Genomic DNA, 17,421 nt, shown 5'->3' with positions numbered 1-17,421 from the left:
GAAAGACAAAACGCTCAACTCCACGTCTCTGGGAGAAGGAGACTCTCCGCCCAAAGCCAAACCCCGAGTTCACGAAGGACGTTACGACAGGCACTGGTGTCCCACACCAAGAGCAGCGCAACGTCCCCGGAGGCTGAGCTGGGGGGGCCCCCAGGAGCCCCCAGCCTGTCACCCCCCGGGAAGGGCCCGGCCAGGGGGCCCGGCCCCAGCCAGGGCAGCGCTTTGCGCCCTGATCTCAGCCCTGCGCTTTATTTACTGATTAGTATTCTCATTACTACTGCAGGTACTGGCTTTATAAAAGGTAACATCTCATTAAGCCAAAATGCCAATTACTGAAAAAATATAACGCACTTTAAAGATTTTTTACATTTTATGACGTTGGATTAACACCAATTTAAACATTACTATAATGCGATATATAATTTTGCGCAGAGTAATTTCTATGCCAGCTGCTAATAAAGCATCTCAGCTCTAAATGATCGTTCAGATGCTGTTAGATAAAGTGGTATAAATATGTTTGAAAACTGATTTAGCTTCCTACAGAAGATACTGAAGAATGACACGTTTTGTTTAATATCCCGGCTAATGTAGTCCTAAAAGCTGAATCAACTGCCAGTTCAGAGTACTAAATTTGCTGCAGGAGATTAATGAAAACTTTATATTTTGTTGAAATTTTAATAATGGGAAGATGAGATGATGGAATTTTAGTACAGGTCTTAAAAGATCCAGCAAAGCGGGCTAAGAACTTGTTGGATCTTTCCGTATTCATTTTGTTGGAGACTTGCCCAGCTGGAGCAGGCTCAGCGCTACCACTTCCCGCACCCACCTCCCCCGGGGGACACACGCTCCCGTCCCGCTCGGGGACCTCAGCTCGCAGGGAGGCTGCGACGAGTTTCCACATTTGGGCCCCGACGACGAGGGGACGGTTTGCCGGGAAAGGCAAAACCCTGGCGCTTGCCTCAGACACACAGTGCTGATGCAGAAGCAGGCTCCCTTTTAACAGGGTAATTCAGAGTTGCAGAGGTACAGGCCGCTGGCTTCGGCAAGGGACACTGTCGGCCGTAAGCAGGACAAACGGAGGCGGGAGAGAAGAAAACCCCCACCTGAGCACGGAGCGTTCTCCTGCCGGCTGAAAGCTTTCCCTTTTTAATCTGTTAATTCAGTAACAAATGTCACCGCTTATTATAAATATCTCCCGTGTCTGTATCAAAGGAAGGTTAGCGTTTGCTGTTAAATGAGTCAAAATACATGTTGAGAGCATAAAGGGAGAGATTCATGTTTCCCAGACGTCAGCCACGTAAGCGCCCCCCTGCCCTCAGGAGAGCGGGCGAGGGCGATGCCCACCCCTCCCTGCTCCCGGCACCGCCAGGGACCGTTCCTTGGGGAAGGGGGACGGCGAAGGGTTAAGCTGCAAATTGGGCTGTGCCATTCGACTTGAAAGAATTCCAAAAATCAAATGAAACAGTCTACATGTGAATTTATGCAGAGCCATCTTAACATTGCAACCACTCTATGCTCCAGAATGACAAGATAAATTGTAATGGCTCCTTCAGAGACATTACAATGTATTTTGTCAAAGACCCCTGTGTTAATGTCTCTATACTACGGATTATCATAATGTATCATGTCAAACCCTCATGCTGCAGTACTTCAAAGATACACTGAGATATGTCAAACTTTTTGGTGCACTTAAAAGCGTCTTGAAACACCGTGGCACGGCGGTGCCTGGAAGCCAGGCAGGAGGACGGCGACGGCACCGCTGCCCCGCAGCCGAGAGCGAACTGGGACCCTCCTCCCCTGACGGAAACCAGGACAGTGCCCGTTGGGCCCCGGGAGCGGCCAGGCCCGTCCCCGCAGCACGTGGCCACAGGCCGAGCCGGGACACGGGCCGTGGTGCAGCCTTGTAGCCCGTCCCGCTGCTCCCTGTCGAGCACAAGGACCATCAACTGCTGGCTCCACCGCTCAGCCCAACGCCTTGTGGCTCTACTGTGTAAGGCCGCAGGATCCAGGCCTTGGTGACGACTTCACCAGTGAGGAGGAGATAAGGATTGGTAAGGGGGGAGTATCCTGCCCCAGAAGGCACCAGAGGCTGGATGGTTGCCCAAGAAGCAAGAAGTCAGCAAAAATCTGTGGAAACGGGGGGAGAAGTAAATGTGGTGGTGGGAGATCGCAACCACCGACTCAATTCAAGGCCAAAAAAACTTGACCCCACACCTTCCAGGAGCACATGTGCTAATTTACCCAGCAAACGTGACTAACCAAGAGCGAGTAGAACGGTAATTACAGACCGAGGAGTGTAAACTTAAGATAGATTTTTACTAATCATGTAGTGGGATAAATAGGCTGTAGCTCCTTGTGCAGCGGGCTGGCTTTTTAATTACCGCCTAGCACCCATCTCTGCACGGCTACGGACTAACCCGCTCTCGGCTCTGGGTGTGAGTTCGGCTTTCGCAGGCGGGCAGCGAGCACCGTCTGTGACGGGGGGTGTGCTGCTCCCTGCCTGCTCCCCACGCGCGGGTGACGGGGCTCCCACCTCTGCGCAGCGGGCAGCACCCGCGCAGCAGGGCTCCGAGTGCCGCCGTGTCTGCCAACAAGTGTTAGCACCAACAAACTGAACCCGTAGCGATAACAAATTCAGAAATAACACAAAGAACAGCAACATACTACCCTCGTCCCCACATCCCCTGCAAAATGTTCTTAAAATCCCTCACGCAGCTCGCCCGGTGCTCTGCGGGTGCCGCTGCCTTGGCGCTCCCCATCTGGCCTCCAACCGCCCCGAATCACCGGTGACGCGGGGACACCGCCGGTCGGCTTTACACGGCTGTTATGGAGCCAAGTCTTCTTGGATTTCACACTCCCAAATTAAAAGTATTAGAAAGAAAATTAGCAGCCTGCCAGATCATATCCAGGGGAAAAAAAAAAAAAACCCTGTCACTGTTACTAAAATTGTGAGCACCTTGTCAGTGCCTGAACTGCAGGAGCAGTAACTGCGGCAGCCGGAGCAGCTGAACGGTGGGATTTTGCTCTGGAAGCCTTTCAGATCCTCTGCGGATCGGTAACCTCTGCTGACTTTGTTTTATGAAGCTTTGTGAATGGATTCAGGTTTACAGAATTTCTACAGTTGCTGCTCTTGGGAGAGCAGCCAGGAACTCCACCATCAAAACAGATCATCTGTCTAAAGATGGCAAGACACGGGGACCCCTGAGGGTGCATTGGATAATAGCAGTAATATCAGTAACAACAGAGAGAAATGCCCTGCAGGGAAAAACCTGACTGCAGAACTTGGCATATTGCTCTTACCCCGCAGCTCAGCGAGGATGTCTGCGAGACTGCCGGCGTTCAGCAGCGGAGGGAAGAGCCATCTCCACCAGCTGATTGGGGGAAAAATCATAAAAATATTTTCCACATGCAAGCAGCTGTGAATAAACCTGTCAAATATTTACAGGCCTGTCAGGGTATTTGTAATGGAGATCACAGTGTGGCTTTTGAATGTAAAAGCTTCTGCTTGGGAAGACAATCAAGTAAAGTGGATGCTCCAGGTCTATTATTTAGCCCAAGAGCCGACCCAGCAATATGGCTCTGCTGGCAGAGACACCTCGTCCCGGGAGGAAGAGATCCCTATTCCAGAAACAAACTCCTTCGCATAACGACACGGAGTCGCAATGCAACGACATGAAAGGGCCTCTGTGTTTTTTCCTTACGTCTACCTAATTAAGATTTACTTTGTGAAAGAAAAAGTGAAAAAATCTGGAGTCAGGTGTGGGATAAACAAGGCACAAGATAAGAACCTGCATGAAGTGCAAAGCACAGCCACAGGGGAGGCATTTCCCTTAGCCCAGGACAGGGGTTTAATTATTGGAGACATTGGGTAGGAAAATCCATGAACGGAGCAGGAAAAGAACAGCCGAGAGGAATCACAGAATCGTCTGGGTTGGAAAAGCCCCTGAAGCTCCTCCAGTCCAACCACTTACCCAACACTGACCGTTCCCAACTCCCCCAGATCCCTCAGCGCTGGCTCAGCCCGACTCTTCAACCCCTCCAGGGATCCCGGGGACTCCCCCCTGCCCTGGGCAGCCCATTCCAACGCCTGAAAGCTCGCGCTTCCACCCTGCCATCCCCAGGCCAGGGACGGAGCGACACGTGGCACAGCTAAACGGGGAATCTCTTGATTTTCCGGCACCCTGGCAGTGCCCCGCCGGGTGCCAGATCTCCCACCTAGCCCCGGAGCCCGGCCGCGGGGGCAGACGGGGCTGGTGCTCGCCACGACGCGGGGCACAGGCCGGCGGCCGCGGCTTTGGCCCCGCCGGGCAACTCCAGAGCAACCTCCTGCCGCCTGCCCAACCGCCTGTCCTCGGGTGCGGGCGCCCCGCGGCGCCAGGACGGTGCCAACACCCTGCCCCTGCCCGCTGCGCACCCAGCGCGGCGCCGGGACCGCGGGCGCGGCGGAGAGGGCGGGCAGCCTCCACGTGTGCCTGCTGACTCCATCCCCGACAGGCCCCCGCTGCGCCGCTGGTGACGTTCTCACAGAAATGATTCTAAATGCCGAAAACCGAAGGCAGCGTGTGAGAAGGCGTGGCGCGGGACGGGGCAGATCCCACACGGACGCGTGCCCGTCCCAGGCACCCACGTGTCCTGTTGTCTTCGCTCGCCCGACATTTTCCGCCTCTCCCGTCTCGGTCCCCGGCAGAGGAAGCGCTCCCAGGCAGCCACCTGCTCTCCACCTCTGCTCAGGTCGCTTGGGCAGCAAACCCATACAAAACATTAAACCACAGCCGCCTCCTTCTGAAAAACATGGAGAGGTGTTTTCTGCCCGGAGAAGCTGCATAAAAAGCAAAACCAGTACCAAGGGCTACATCCACCCTGTAAGGCACTCTACTCAGTGAAGCACTCTGGCGCTTTAGCAGTCACGGTCAGGCACTAGTTTGCAATCTCTGGAGGTGATGGGCACCCAGAAAACAGACACACTTCCCAGGCTGGAAACAACAGCTGAAGATCTTTAGTCTGCTGTTGGTTGGTTTTGTTTTGTTCTGTTTCTTGTTTGTTTTTTTTTTTTTTTTTTTTTTTCATCCAGGTTCAGTACAGAGAGAATATTTTTGTTCAAGTACTTGAACTCCTGTGAATCCTATTCCTAACTCAGGCCAATCTCCTCCTAGAAAATACTGATTTTCAAATGCGACAGTAATGAAACAACAGGCACCAGTAACACAAGTCTGAAAATAAGTGAGGAGCTCAACCAGGGAGCCTTATCCAAAAGGGACTCGTGTACGCACTAGAGGACATATAAAAATGACGCATCAGTAATGTCAGAATATTGAAATGCTGTATGTAGCCTACTCAAGAGCAAGTGAACTTGTATTTCCTCGATAAAACAACAAAATATAAAGTTAACTGCATTGCAAAGATGTCCCTTATTACTTTAATGTACTAGTATATTGCTTAATGAAAGTTCTTAATTGTAATACAATTAATTACATACACAGAGTCCCCAATTACATTTTCCAATAAGACATTGGCTTTGGTGCAGGTCTAAAGGCACTAAACCAATTTTAATATATTAAGACCAATTTCCCTTGAATACTAATTACTATCTAATGATAAAATGAGAAAGAGGAACTTTCCAGAAGTAAGATGGTAAGAATAAAACTAAATTAGCCATGAACAGTTTGCTCCTACACATAAAAGCATTTCACATTACAAAGTGCAGGCTTTTAGTTTGAAGATAAATCTTTGTGCGTGTTAAAAAGTTCTGCACGCTGGAAACAGTTTATTAGTTTGAATGCTATTAGTAAATGTTGGATAGATAGGGGTTTCCTCCGTACATATTTCTTAATAATGGAAAGTTTTCGATTTCACTTAATACCCTGAAATACAAACTTTCTATTTGCCCAAAGGAAACTGGCAGTTATTTTACCAGCAGATGTTTGGCATCAGACACATATATATATTTATAAATGAAAATGAGATTTTGAGGAGCACATTTACAAATAATAGCTGTTATAACAGAGTTTTTCCTGACTGGCATATCTAAGCTAAAAGTATTTCAAATAAAAACAAAATGCACAAAATGAATATTTCATTCTGATGTTAGGATCTTCACGCTATTATTTTATTAATAGTGTAAAACTGTCAATATTTCTATCCTAATGCCATGCCAAAAGATAGCCCCTTAAGCACTACAAAATCCAATTTCTTGTTGTTATTGGGGGAACCAGGCTATGTACAACGCATGAATTATGACTGATCTAATATACTGTATTGTCCTTGAACATCTACGCGTGCAGAGAGTTAACTGCATGGGTGTTTCACATACATCCCCGAGCGGGGACAATGGCAGATCACTTTAAATTCACCCACATTTTGGGGGAGAAACTATAAGCAGAAGATTTGTCCTGCATTCCTTATTTGAGTTTGGTATCAATTCAGAAAACCTTCAGTAACAGCACAGCGGAAAAGAGACAGAATCCACGGGAGCATTTATTATTTTGCCTAGATTACTGTCAGCCTTGAACAAACTAAAGCAGTGACCTGCTCTTGAACTCCCCAGAGTCCAAGTGCCTGTTCCACCTTGGCTCTTCCCCGTTCCAGGCACTCCAGCCCGCGCCCTCAGCCCGGCTCCTCCACGTGCTCAGCGCGGAGGAGAGCTCAGGAGTTAAGGGCACGACCGAGGGGAGAGCCCCGGGATCCACCCCGCGCCTCCCGGGATCCACCCCGCGCCTCCCGGGATCCTCCCCGCGCCTCCCCAGGCTCCCTTCCGCAGAGGAACTTGCCTTTGCGTCCAGGAGGGAGGAGGAGCAGTCGCTGCACCAGGACTTCAGGGAAAGGGCCAAGTGTTCCCTCAACACCACGACTGACATTTATCTGAGGCCAAGGCCTCTGAGGCTCTCCTGGAGCATTTGCTACTGATGCAGAGCAGACCAAATGCCTCCTGCTAAACCACTTACAACAGATTTACTACTGAAGTAATGGTGCAGCCTGAACCTAGTCCCTCGTGACAGCTAAGAGCATCAGTAGATAGAGCTACAACCCACAGCGTGATTCCTCCACAGAGGACGAGCATACGTTAAAAATGCAGCACATACCGGACACTTTTAATTGTCGAGCCTGGATTAAAAAGATGTTATTTTTAATCAAAACCTATGAAAGTATGACCAGCATGCATCTTTTCGTAGATTAATAATCGATACAAAAATAATATCCAGGATGCAGACGCTGGGGAATTCTGGCTTGTGGAAGAGCACAGCTTGATTAACGAGGTTAAAATTGCTCCATTTCCTCACGCCCAGCACCCCAGCTGCCTTCTGCCTCATCCTTTCCTGCAGTTTCTTAGAACCGGTTTTTAGAAATGAACGAGGAGCATCAAGACTATTCTGGGAGCAAGTCCCGCTCTGGGGAGAGGGCAGCCCGGACTGAGAGTGCTCCGTCTCTACTCCAGCACTGACGTGCCCACCAGAGAGCCCGTGGCTGCTGCGTCTCACACGGGAGCAGAGCCGACCCCTCGCCACTGGAACGAGGAGGTACGTCGGGGACACTCTGCTCTCCTTCCAGGATAAAATACGGAATGCCAAATGGAAAGGGCTAATCTTTGTAAAGAAAGAGAAACCTCTTCTACTACTAGCAACAGGCTCTTACTATGACTGTTCACAGCAAACCCTCTGAGCGTGGTCTTGGCTGAGAGCGTGAATGCTACTGGTTTCCTCACCGGTACATTCAACATTTTTACAGCTGAATTAAAATGGAATGACAAAAACCCCAAAACTGAGAGCATGGCTGTTGGAATGGACCAAAATGCTACGGAGCACAAACACAAATCAATGTTAAACGATTTTTTTTTTTTTTAAAGTTTCATATAATTCCTTGCAAAGAAAGAAATCAAGAAATAATATTAGGACCATTAAACCAGTAACAGAATAAAAATATTTGAGTCTGGCACTTTAAAAATCAACAAACTGCTCTAGTTATGTCTGTCTGCATGGTAAATTTCTGTAAATTCTATTAGAAAAAAAATCAGTGCCTCTTAACAGCGTATTGACATGGCAAAATATACTGCAGACCAACTGCTTTATTCACTGAGCAATGCCTGCAACAGAAAAAGTTTTGTATTTCCAGTGTTTTTCAGGGTTGGTCATAACTTTACAGGGCAGAGTTTAATAGAAAAATATTAATCGTGAAGTGATAAACAGGATGCAGACTATTTACTAGAAGGTATGAAATCCATCATTTCCCTCTGGAATATTGTTTTGGCACAACTGAGGAGTGCCTCGGGGAAGAGTCTCGTCAAAACTTACTTGCCCAGACAGTACAGCTTGTATTCCAAAATACATAACTTATGTGAGTTTAAGCAGTTTACAAGAGCAAAAGTGAAAAGGGGAAACATACTGTTCTCCCGGACAAGGCAGAATTCCAAAGTGCTCTGGCTCTCCAAGGTACAGTCTAAATCTACTGGGACATTAGGTTCACTCTGCTTCTCCAGCCGATACTGAGGACCTGAAACATAAAGTAACTTGTAAAATCATCTGTTTTCTAACAAAGTGATGGCTTATCACGTTCAACTAACATGAGATTGCTCGTAGCCTAGCAGCGAGGCAGGTAGACGTTTATGTTTCAAAGCTCTTTGCCAAAGGGAAGGGCCCTATCGCAGAAAGGTGGAGGACGGTGAGCGAGGCAACAACATACTCCAGTCACCTTCAGCTGTCTAACAGTGCTGCCTGACCACCCGCGGCCGTCCGGCGGTGCCGTGTTATCCCTACACCCGATGAGCCTGTGTCGAACACCCCGCCCCTGCTGCAAGGCAGGGTGTTGCCCAAGAAACACCTGCCAGACCTCGGTGCGTGCCTGCGTTGCGTTCTTTGGGCACCCTTCCTGATGTGAAAACGCACGACGTGTTCGCTCCCCGTCGCTCTGCGCCCTCTGTGGCTTTTTACAGACCGAAGACCAGCACTGGGCCCGTCACCCTGGGTGCTGTTTGCCGGGGACGGAGCCCGGCCCATGCTCACACCCTCCCCGGGTGTGCAAAGCCACGCGAAGCCCGGCTGCCGCAGCCTTGGTGTCTGCACAGAGCACTGAGAAATCCCGGGGAAGGAACGCAGCCCTTCTTTTATGAATTGTCTTGCCCCATGACACCCAGCTGGGCTATTTCTACCTCTGCCCAGGGGCATTACCCCAGGGCCGGGCTGCTGAAGCACGGGGTGAGCAGCTCCCCACACAGCAGCAGCGGTGGGCACTGCCCGCCGGGCTGACTGGTGGGCTTTGGCATCACCCAGCAGCTCAACGGCTCCACGGAGCAGAAAGGGTCACCGAGAAATGGATTTTATCTTTTTCCAGGGATCTGTACACTGTCAACATCGGACTGCATCAAATATCAGCATGCACAGATGCTGTTGCTTCAAATGAATTATTTTTATATACATTGCACTTAGATATTCAAGATTCAGGTGCCAACTTCCTTCTTCTCAAACCAAATCACCAAAGGAAAGATGACACTACCAAAAAAAACCCGTTTTCCAACTACAGAAAATGTATTAAAAAATTGTTTTTACAAAAATTAGGCCATTTAAAAAAAATTTAGATGAACAGATCCTTAATCTTTATTCCTTAGCTGAAATAGAAGAACACACTAAACACAATTCCAGGTGTGGCCCCATCAGCCAGCTCCGGGCCTGCTGTCTGGAGAGCGGGTGGGAGAGGACCCGGCGGGGCGAGGGGGTGGCTCGGGTAAGCCAAACTCCACCGGGGACCCCGGGCCGAGGAAAAGGAAAAGCCACTTCCAACGGCGGGAGCTGGTGGAGACGGACGCGCTCCCATCCTCGCTGCACCCCTGAGCAGTGCAGGGTGACCTCTCCTCCCACTCGCACCCGAGAGATCAAGTGCACACCGAGTTCTCAGCTGCGTAATTTCTGGACAATCTAGTTAAATAACGCTAAACAGGTGCTGAAAAAATTTAAGTGATGTAAAGCACCTTTAACCAGGTTCTAACGTAACAAAAGAACTAGATCTGAAATAACGAAATCTATTCCCTCTTTATCAGTACTTAAAATACTTCTGAATGTTTCCTGACTTTGAATTATGATAGTATATGCTGAAATATTTAAAACACATAAAAAAATTAAGTATTTTAGCCTCAGATGGCATGCCTAAGAAATGGAATTTGTTAGCCAATTAATTTTAAATTTGATACAGCAGAATTTCAATTACGGCTTCTCATTTTGTCTCCCCAGAAGCCACGTGAAGCTCTCGCCGCACGGCCCAAGCGCCTTCTGCTCCTGAAGTAGAACGTTATTTCTCTGTGAAATGGAGCTCCCCTACTCCCGGTGACTCAGAGCGGGCACAGAGCCGGGCTCTTTGCAGCCCAGCGGAGGAGAGCAGGGCTGCTCCCTCCTGCAGTCAGGAACCGCACGTGGGGCTGCTCGAGGCGTTTGCAGAACCAACCACGCTCCCGACAGCGGCGAGCTCTCCTGTCGGCACAGACGCCAGGGAGGCAAATACACAGCACGACCGTTTCCCAGCTACTGGCAATGTGACTGAAAATTAAAAATAAACACACACAGGCCTGGCTTGTTAGGCAGAAGCAAAATACACTGAATCGAAACAAATATCCAATCAATCTGTATTTAAAGCCTGGTGCAGGTTTAGAACCAGTGACAGCAAAACCTGATGCTCGGTCCGTTTGTCGGAAGCACCTGCCAGAGGTTCCAAAGTGCCGCCCCATGAGCGACACCCAGCAAGCACAGAGCCAGCAGAGCCACCAGCTCCCACCCGAACATCCGTGCCCTTGGTACCCGGCACCAAACCCCACCTGCCCCCGCCCCAGCCGGAGCCTCCGCTTCCACCCCTCCCCAGGCCAGGACCCGCTGACGCCCACCGCTGCGTCCCAGCTCCCTGCTTCTTCCCACTCCTGCCCCGAAAACATTTAAAATCAGAGCAAAGAAGTGAAACGAGCCCTTCCCAGAACCCGTAACGGCTGGGCGGGCCTCGGAGCGCGGTGCCACGGCCCCGCCAGCCTCCCCGGGACCTCCCCGGGCGTCCTCGGGAGCACAGGCCTGTCAGAGCCGAGTGGACCCGTCCCATGAAACACTCTTCTAAGTGTTACACCTTCACCCATCCCGCTGCACCGTCTCTGTTTACACCGTTTTCTCTCACTCGCTCAGCACTGCTCACGAGCTGCTGTGCGGCTCCAGCTCGGACCCGGGTGCTGCGGCTCCTGGGACGGGGCAAGGAGGGACATCAACCCCACCACGGCCTCCCAACGCTCCGAGGGACACGCGCACGTGATGACCAGGGGACAAGGTTAAAAGCGGGATCTGGGCAGCGATTAACCATCCCTCGGCGTGGATCCGATCCCACCAGCTGGATCCACCCAACAGATCGTCAACACCCACCTCGGGAACAACCTCCCGCTGCGGAACAAGCTCCTGCCGCCCGCGGTCACATCCCGCCACGCCAGCCACTGTCAGAGGGGGAGTTTTTATCTGGGGCAACCTGAGAATTCTGTGGTCAGGTAAGTTGTTTTATCTAGTTTGGGTCAAGACTGTATTAACTGCCTGCTAATAAAGCAATGAAATACAGCTACAGATCAGAAACCAAGGCAACCTTCTGATGAATAACTCCTTTAAAACAGAAAATACTAAGAAATAGATTTTTAAAGTGTAAATTTTAGATTTAGATTTTTAGAGAGATTCTACTCTTAAATAATATATTTTAAATATCTGTACATATTTACACGACCTTTACTTCACAACAGATGAAAAATGTTAGGCTGATTCTGTGGAGGAGTTTTACTACCAGACTTCTCTCACAAGTTCAAATGATGTCATTGGAGTAGAAATATTAGGTAATTTAATGGTCTCCTAACAGAATACTGCTCTGGGAATTTCCACCAAATTTCAAGGGGTAACACCAAAGCTGGATTTTATAGATTTCTGTAATCTGATGCAAACGCTCCACGCAATTGTAAAATAAACCTTTAAAGTCCTGGCCCGGACGGCCCTGGCCCGCGCCCCAGGCAGAGCTCTCCCGCAGCACTGCTCGCTGGAGCAGGGACAGAGTAAATCACCACCAACCGGGGAGCGAGCACGCTAAAATGGAAGTTACCAGGGCAAAACACCCAGAAGACAAAGCTAATGAATACGAGCCCCTCTTCTAGTTCCGTAGTTTTGTCCCAAGCACTTGGAGAGAGGGAAACTGTTGCTGGGTTAAACACGTGCTCGCGTGTCCGGGAGGACGGAGGGAACCGAGGCAGCAGCACTCTGAAATGAGCCACAGAATGGGGGTCAAAAACTAGGGGAGATTCGCTCGGGCCCCCAGGGAGGGTGAGAGCCGGGTCCCTTCTCCACCAGACCTGGTGGCCTGAGGCATTCCTGGGCCGTTCTTGGGTCGCTCCGCTGACGGAGCGTCCGCACGCCGGCGCGAGCGCCCCAGCCCCACGCTGCAAACACGACCAGCGGCAGCAATCCTGCTCTGCTGGACCCGGGGTGTGCTGACGGAGCCGGCGGGGGAGCGGGGTACCCGGGGCTGCTCACCCCCAGCACCCCGCTCCTGCCAAAGTCCCCCTTTAACCACCCGCACCCTGGCTTCTGCCTACACACCCGCCTTGTACTCCGCTACTTCGAGATGCCCCTTTGAACAGCGAAAAGGTTTATCAGGAGTTAAAGACAACAAGGAAACACCCCCCAGTGCTACCTCCGCAGCTTTGCGAGGGTGCCCCAGGAAGAATCCCACCACATAATCAAATTAAGCAGCTCTCTTACAAAAGGCAACGGCCATCCGCATAACAACAAACCAATTCTGTTGCCATTTAAGCTGCAAAGCCTTCAGAAAGGGGTTTTGAAAGCATGACCCATCAGTTCTAATTTTTAAAACTTATCCTTTCAGTCAAGACTAGAAAAAGGCCCATTCCAACTTTTATCTTCACTACAAAGTGCTGTTATCTTGGGCTGATGTCAGGAGCTCTATCTCTCTTTCTGCTGACAAGCAGAGACGAGAGAGATAAGATTGGGAACGAATCTCACTTCTCTGAGTAAATAAATAATCAATACTCATCTAAATGTAAATGAGAAAGTATCCCCCTCTGATAACAGGGCTCTTATCAAACAGCCAATTTTCTACAGACATTTGGCCTCAACCAAATCACCATCATTCAGCCCCAGCCTAATGGCTAAAAATCGTAACTAAATTGAACCGATCACCAGAGATCAACTAAGTTCAGCCATGGCGACTACAGGTTCAAATATTTGGAATGCAATTTTTCCCCCATTAACTTTCAATAGCAATGAAGAATACCACGGTCAGGGGTTGAATCTGCACAATAAACAAACACCAACACTTAAAAAGAGAATGAGGCTTTAAACAAACCCTCAAACAAAACCCATCTCCATCTCCAAATGAGTTAATAGGGTAAAATAAGGATTACAGAAAGACCTACCTCAATATTTAATGCTTGTGGAATTGTCAAACGTGCCCTAAAAAGACCAGTATAAACAAAAAACCCCACACGGTTTAAAACTGAACCTGTATTTTACAGTGGTAGTCTCTGCAACAAAACACATGGCTGCTGCATCCTATTTATCCCTTATCTTTGCCTCCCTCTCAAGAGCTCCTATAATTCTCACAAAAGCCCCAGTTCCAGCTATACTCTTTGTCAGCTCTTTCTGCTCCCTTTATGGTCCATGCATTTGTTCAAACCACTTTTGAATTTCTGATTTCCATAACAGTGACCTCCAGAATTTATTGCGCTGTGTGAGAAAAAGAATTCCCTTTTGTTTCAAAAAGCCATTGCCAACCCACCGCTTTTGGGGCATGCAGCACTTCTTGTTTTATGAACAACCGTGATAAAGCCCTCCCGATTTACCCCCTCCACCACATGCACTTCACAGACTTCTCTTGTACCCAGTCGTGTCTTTTCCGAACTAGAAAAGATCTTCTCTCCTTAGCATCTACTCCTCATTTCACACGTCTGATCCATTTTTGCACTCATCCATTTCTCTCTCTTTTTACTTCTATATTATCCTTTTTGAGATAAAATATAACAATTAAGATGTGGGCACATCGTGATTTATGGACTGGCATAGTAATGCTTTGTTGTGTTCTCTATTCCTTTCCTAATTTCTGATGTTCAATTTGTCTTTCTGACTGCTCCTAAGCACTGAGCTGAAGCGTTCAGAGAACTACCCATGACGACTCCGGGATAGTTTTCTTGACTGATGGAAGGTAATTAGAGCCCATCATTGTATACATATAGTTACAGTTGCTTTTCACCATGTATATTATTTTGCACTCATTGACACTGAATTCCCTCTCTCATTTTATTGTCCTGTCACTCAGCACTGTGAGATACCTCTGCAGTGCTTCACAGACAGCTTTTATTTGCACTATTCTTACTTCTTTTGTATCAACAGCACATTTTGTCACATCAGCATTCACATCCTTTTCCATGCCACACATTAACGGAACAATGTAGGTTCTACCAGTTCCACTGGAACTCCACCAGTAACCTAGTTACTAATAACGGAGGGCCATTATTCCTATTCTTTGTTTCCTGTCTTTTAATCAATTATTAATCCATGCGAGGATCCTCCTTCCCATCCTGTGACAGCTTAATTGCTTTATGAGCCTTTGTCAAATCTTTTTTGGAAATCTAAGCATGCTGTATAAAACACATCATCCCTATTCAGATGGTCTCTGGCTCCCTCAGACTGCTCACCGGTTTCCGAGGCACGACCTGCTCGACAAAAGCTATGCCTTTTTTTTTTTCCCCTCAGTATATTGCATTTGTCCGCATGTCATCTATTAATTCTGCTCTTTGCTACAATTTCATTTTACGATCTCGCCGTTTGCCCGGTAAGGAAGCCAAGGGATACTGGTCTGTCCTTGAAGCCCTTCAACAAACCCTTGCCACCACCCGCCCCCGACAGCAGCGGACGGGAGCAGTGTATTACGCCGTATTTAACAGTACAGCAGCCTCGTACCTGACCCCTGCCCCGTCTCTCAGCCACCGCTGCCTGCTCACGGCGGTTTGCGTCTGTCCGTGGCGCGGTTTTACCGCTTGCTCTCCTGGCACAGCTCCTCACAACAACTGCCCGCAGAAACGCTGCGGCGCGAGAACGCCTGCGGCCTCCCGAGGGCAGAGGTGTGAGGCCCCGGGGCAGGGGCCAGCCGAGCAGACCCCTCCTCTGCTCCCTCACACACGCAGCCGTGCCCCGGGAGCGGCGGGCGCTGTGCCAGGAGCCGTGAGACCGCTCAGCCCCCGGGGGGGAAGGACGGGACCTTCTGGCCCCAACCCAAAACAACCGCAGAAGGTTACGGGGTGCCGCAGGAGGATTTCCACGCGTCGCCAGGGCCAGGGCCAGGGCCAGCCCCCCCCAGCCTGGGCTGCACCCCGGCGAGAGCCGGCGCGGCACCGGGCGGGACATCGCGCGCTCCGCGTGTGCGGCTGCAATTCCCCGATAACGCCTGAGGAATCGGAAATTTCAAGACCATTAGGCAGTCATCGCCTAATAGCCAAGGTGGTAGATGGAGGCAGGCAGTAAATAAGCAAAAGTGAACATGAGCTACGTTACGGAAGTAAGACAGGGAAGTAGTCAAAAGAAAATAGTTGATAAACATTTAATACTGATGTCTGAGGTACCTTCCTATTTCAAGTTTCTCCTTTCACAAGGATACATGATTTATTGCTTCACTGCTCCAACCCTAGGTTTTGAAAGTGTGATTTCTTTTGAGTTTAAACTATATTTATATTTATTTTTTTGTTATCACTTTTTTATTATTGCTATAGAAAATATTTGCTGGAAATATGTTGCAGCTATTACAAGGTCATAAAAAAGAGGAGGTTTATGTATTTCTATCATTTCAAATAGTCTGTCAGAAAGTATCAGTCGCGCTAAGTGTAAGACTACTGGATTCCAGCTTTCCCTCAGCGAGCACATGGGCAGCATATGGAAGAATTAAAATAGCTCAGTGCGGATGCTCCCCGGGTGCTGCTGGGAGCAGGCGAAGCGCCGCGTCCCCGGGCAGCCCCCGGGGGGGCAGCGGCCTCTGGAGGGACACGGGTGGAGAGGAGCCTCCCCACCAGTGACCCGGGGCACGAACACTGGGCGAGGACTGTAAAACACGAGAGGACCGAGGATGGAGAGGGATCGAGGGACTACAGAGAGCACAGAGACTGGGAACGGCGAGAGGTCTCAGGCCTCCTTCTGTAGGACCGTTCCGAGAACATGACAGAAGGGGCAAGGATTCCATTGTGTGCTTGGCAATGACAATAAAACAACAGAAAATATGTAAACAGTTTGAGAGGAAATAGCTGTAAAGCCAGAATGTTTACATCTCAAATCCTACTGCTAGGAGGACATCTTAAATCTGTTTATCCGTTGAAAACCCCCAAAGTCCCTCAACACCTCTGAAGTGGAATAAAGATTTTTATCATTACAAATGCAAATATTGGTTAATAAATAAAGATATTTAAATAGTGAAAAGAAACTTTTAACGTTAGGCACGAGCATGAGACTTTTTTTTTTTTTTTAGTCCAATCTGTTTTTTCTTAACTTGCACTGTTGTGACATTACTGAATTTTACATACAGTTATCTGCTGCTCTCTGCAGAAATACAGATGGTTTTTGTAGAAATAAACAGTCATTTATATGAAACAATTGTAAAATAGTTTATGGAAACCAGTGGTGTAATGCATTCAAATAAATGCCAGGACCGGCTGATGGAGAGCCAAGGTGTTAAATCACACTGCTTAAGAATTCAGCTGTGGGAAACAGATAGTAAATCCAGAGTGACAGAATTTCCAGTGATGGCAAAGGTTTCTGACATCTAGTCCAGTACACAAAAACTACAGCAGTTCAAACCCATTTTACTTAACACTACCTTGACAGCCAGTGAAATTAAAGAATTTAGTCAAAAGCCCCTTAAAAAGAAACAAACACTTCATTTATGTATTGCTTTTTGGTAGAACAGAAAACACACAGCACAGCTAGCAGCAAACCAGTCTTTGCAGAATATTCACACAAGTGCTTTATTTAATTGCTATTGCAGCCTTCTATTCTTTGCGCAGTAGCAACATCTAGCTCCAAATAAAGTTGAAAGGAGACAGAAATCATCACGCCTGACCTATAACGCACCTATAGCAGAACTACAATATCCGGGTTAGGTTTTTTTAATCACAAATTTAAGAGATAAAGTCGGGGCAAGCGGCTGCCCGGGTTACGGGCAGGGCAGGGCAGAGCTCACACACCCGACGCCCCTTTGGAAGGTGGCACCGAGCGACAGCCCCGGTCCAGGCTGGGCCCTCGGGTGTGACGGAGCCCCCGGAGGGCTCTGCCTGCCCCCGCTACAGCCCCTGCAGGGCCCGACCCAACCTCCCGGCAGGTGCAGTGCCGGCTTCACGAAAAGCCAGCGGGGAGAGGGTCCCCCGAAGGTACCTGGTGT

General features: G+C 49.1%; 1 protein-coding gene across 5 annotated transcripts in view; it reads right to left on the bottom strand.

Annotated features, from left to right (window-relative positions):
- Window positions 1–17,421, bottom strand: part of MAPKAP1 (MAPK associated protein 1) — a 103,722-nt gene that overhangs the window by 19,245 nt on the left and 67,056 nt on the right. For 4 of the 5 annotated variants that reach the window (XM_074923975.1, XM_074923976.1, XM_074923978.1 and 1 more), the window contains one exon: window positions 8,377–8,484. The exons of the other annotated variant lie outside the window; for it this stretch is intronic. In XM_074923975.1, coding sequence (XP_074780076.1) covers window positions 8,377–8,484 — 108 coding nt within the window. The remainder of the gene's footprint in view (window positions 1–8,376; window positions 8,485–17,421) is intronic. 5 annotated transcript variants of the gene reach the window in all.

Source organism: Athene noctua, chromosome 20 (assembly GCF_965140245.1).
Source record: "Athene noctua chromosome 20, bAthNoc1.hap1.1, whole genome shotgun sequence".
NCBI classification, from domain to species: Eukaryota; Metazoa; Chordata; class Aves; order Strigiformes; family Strigidae; genus Athene; species Athene noctua.
This window is presented reverse-complemented; position numbering and strand designations above follow the sequence as displayed.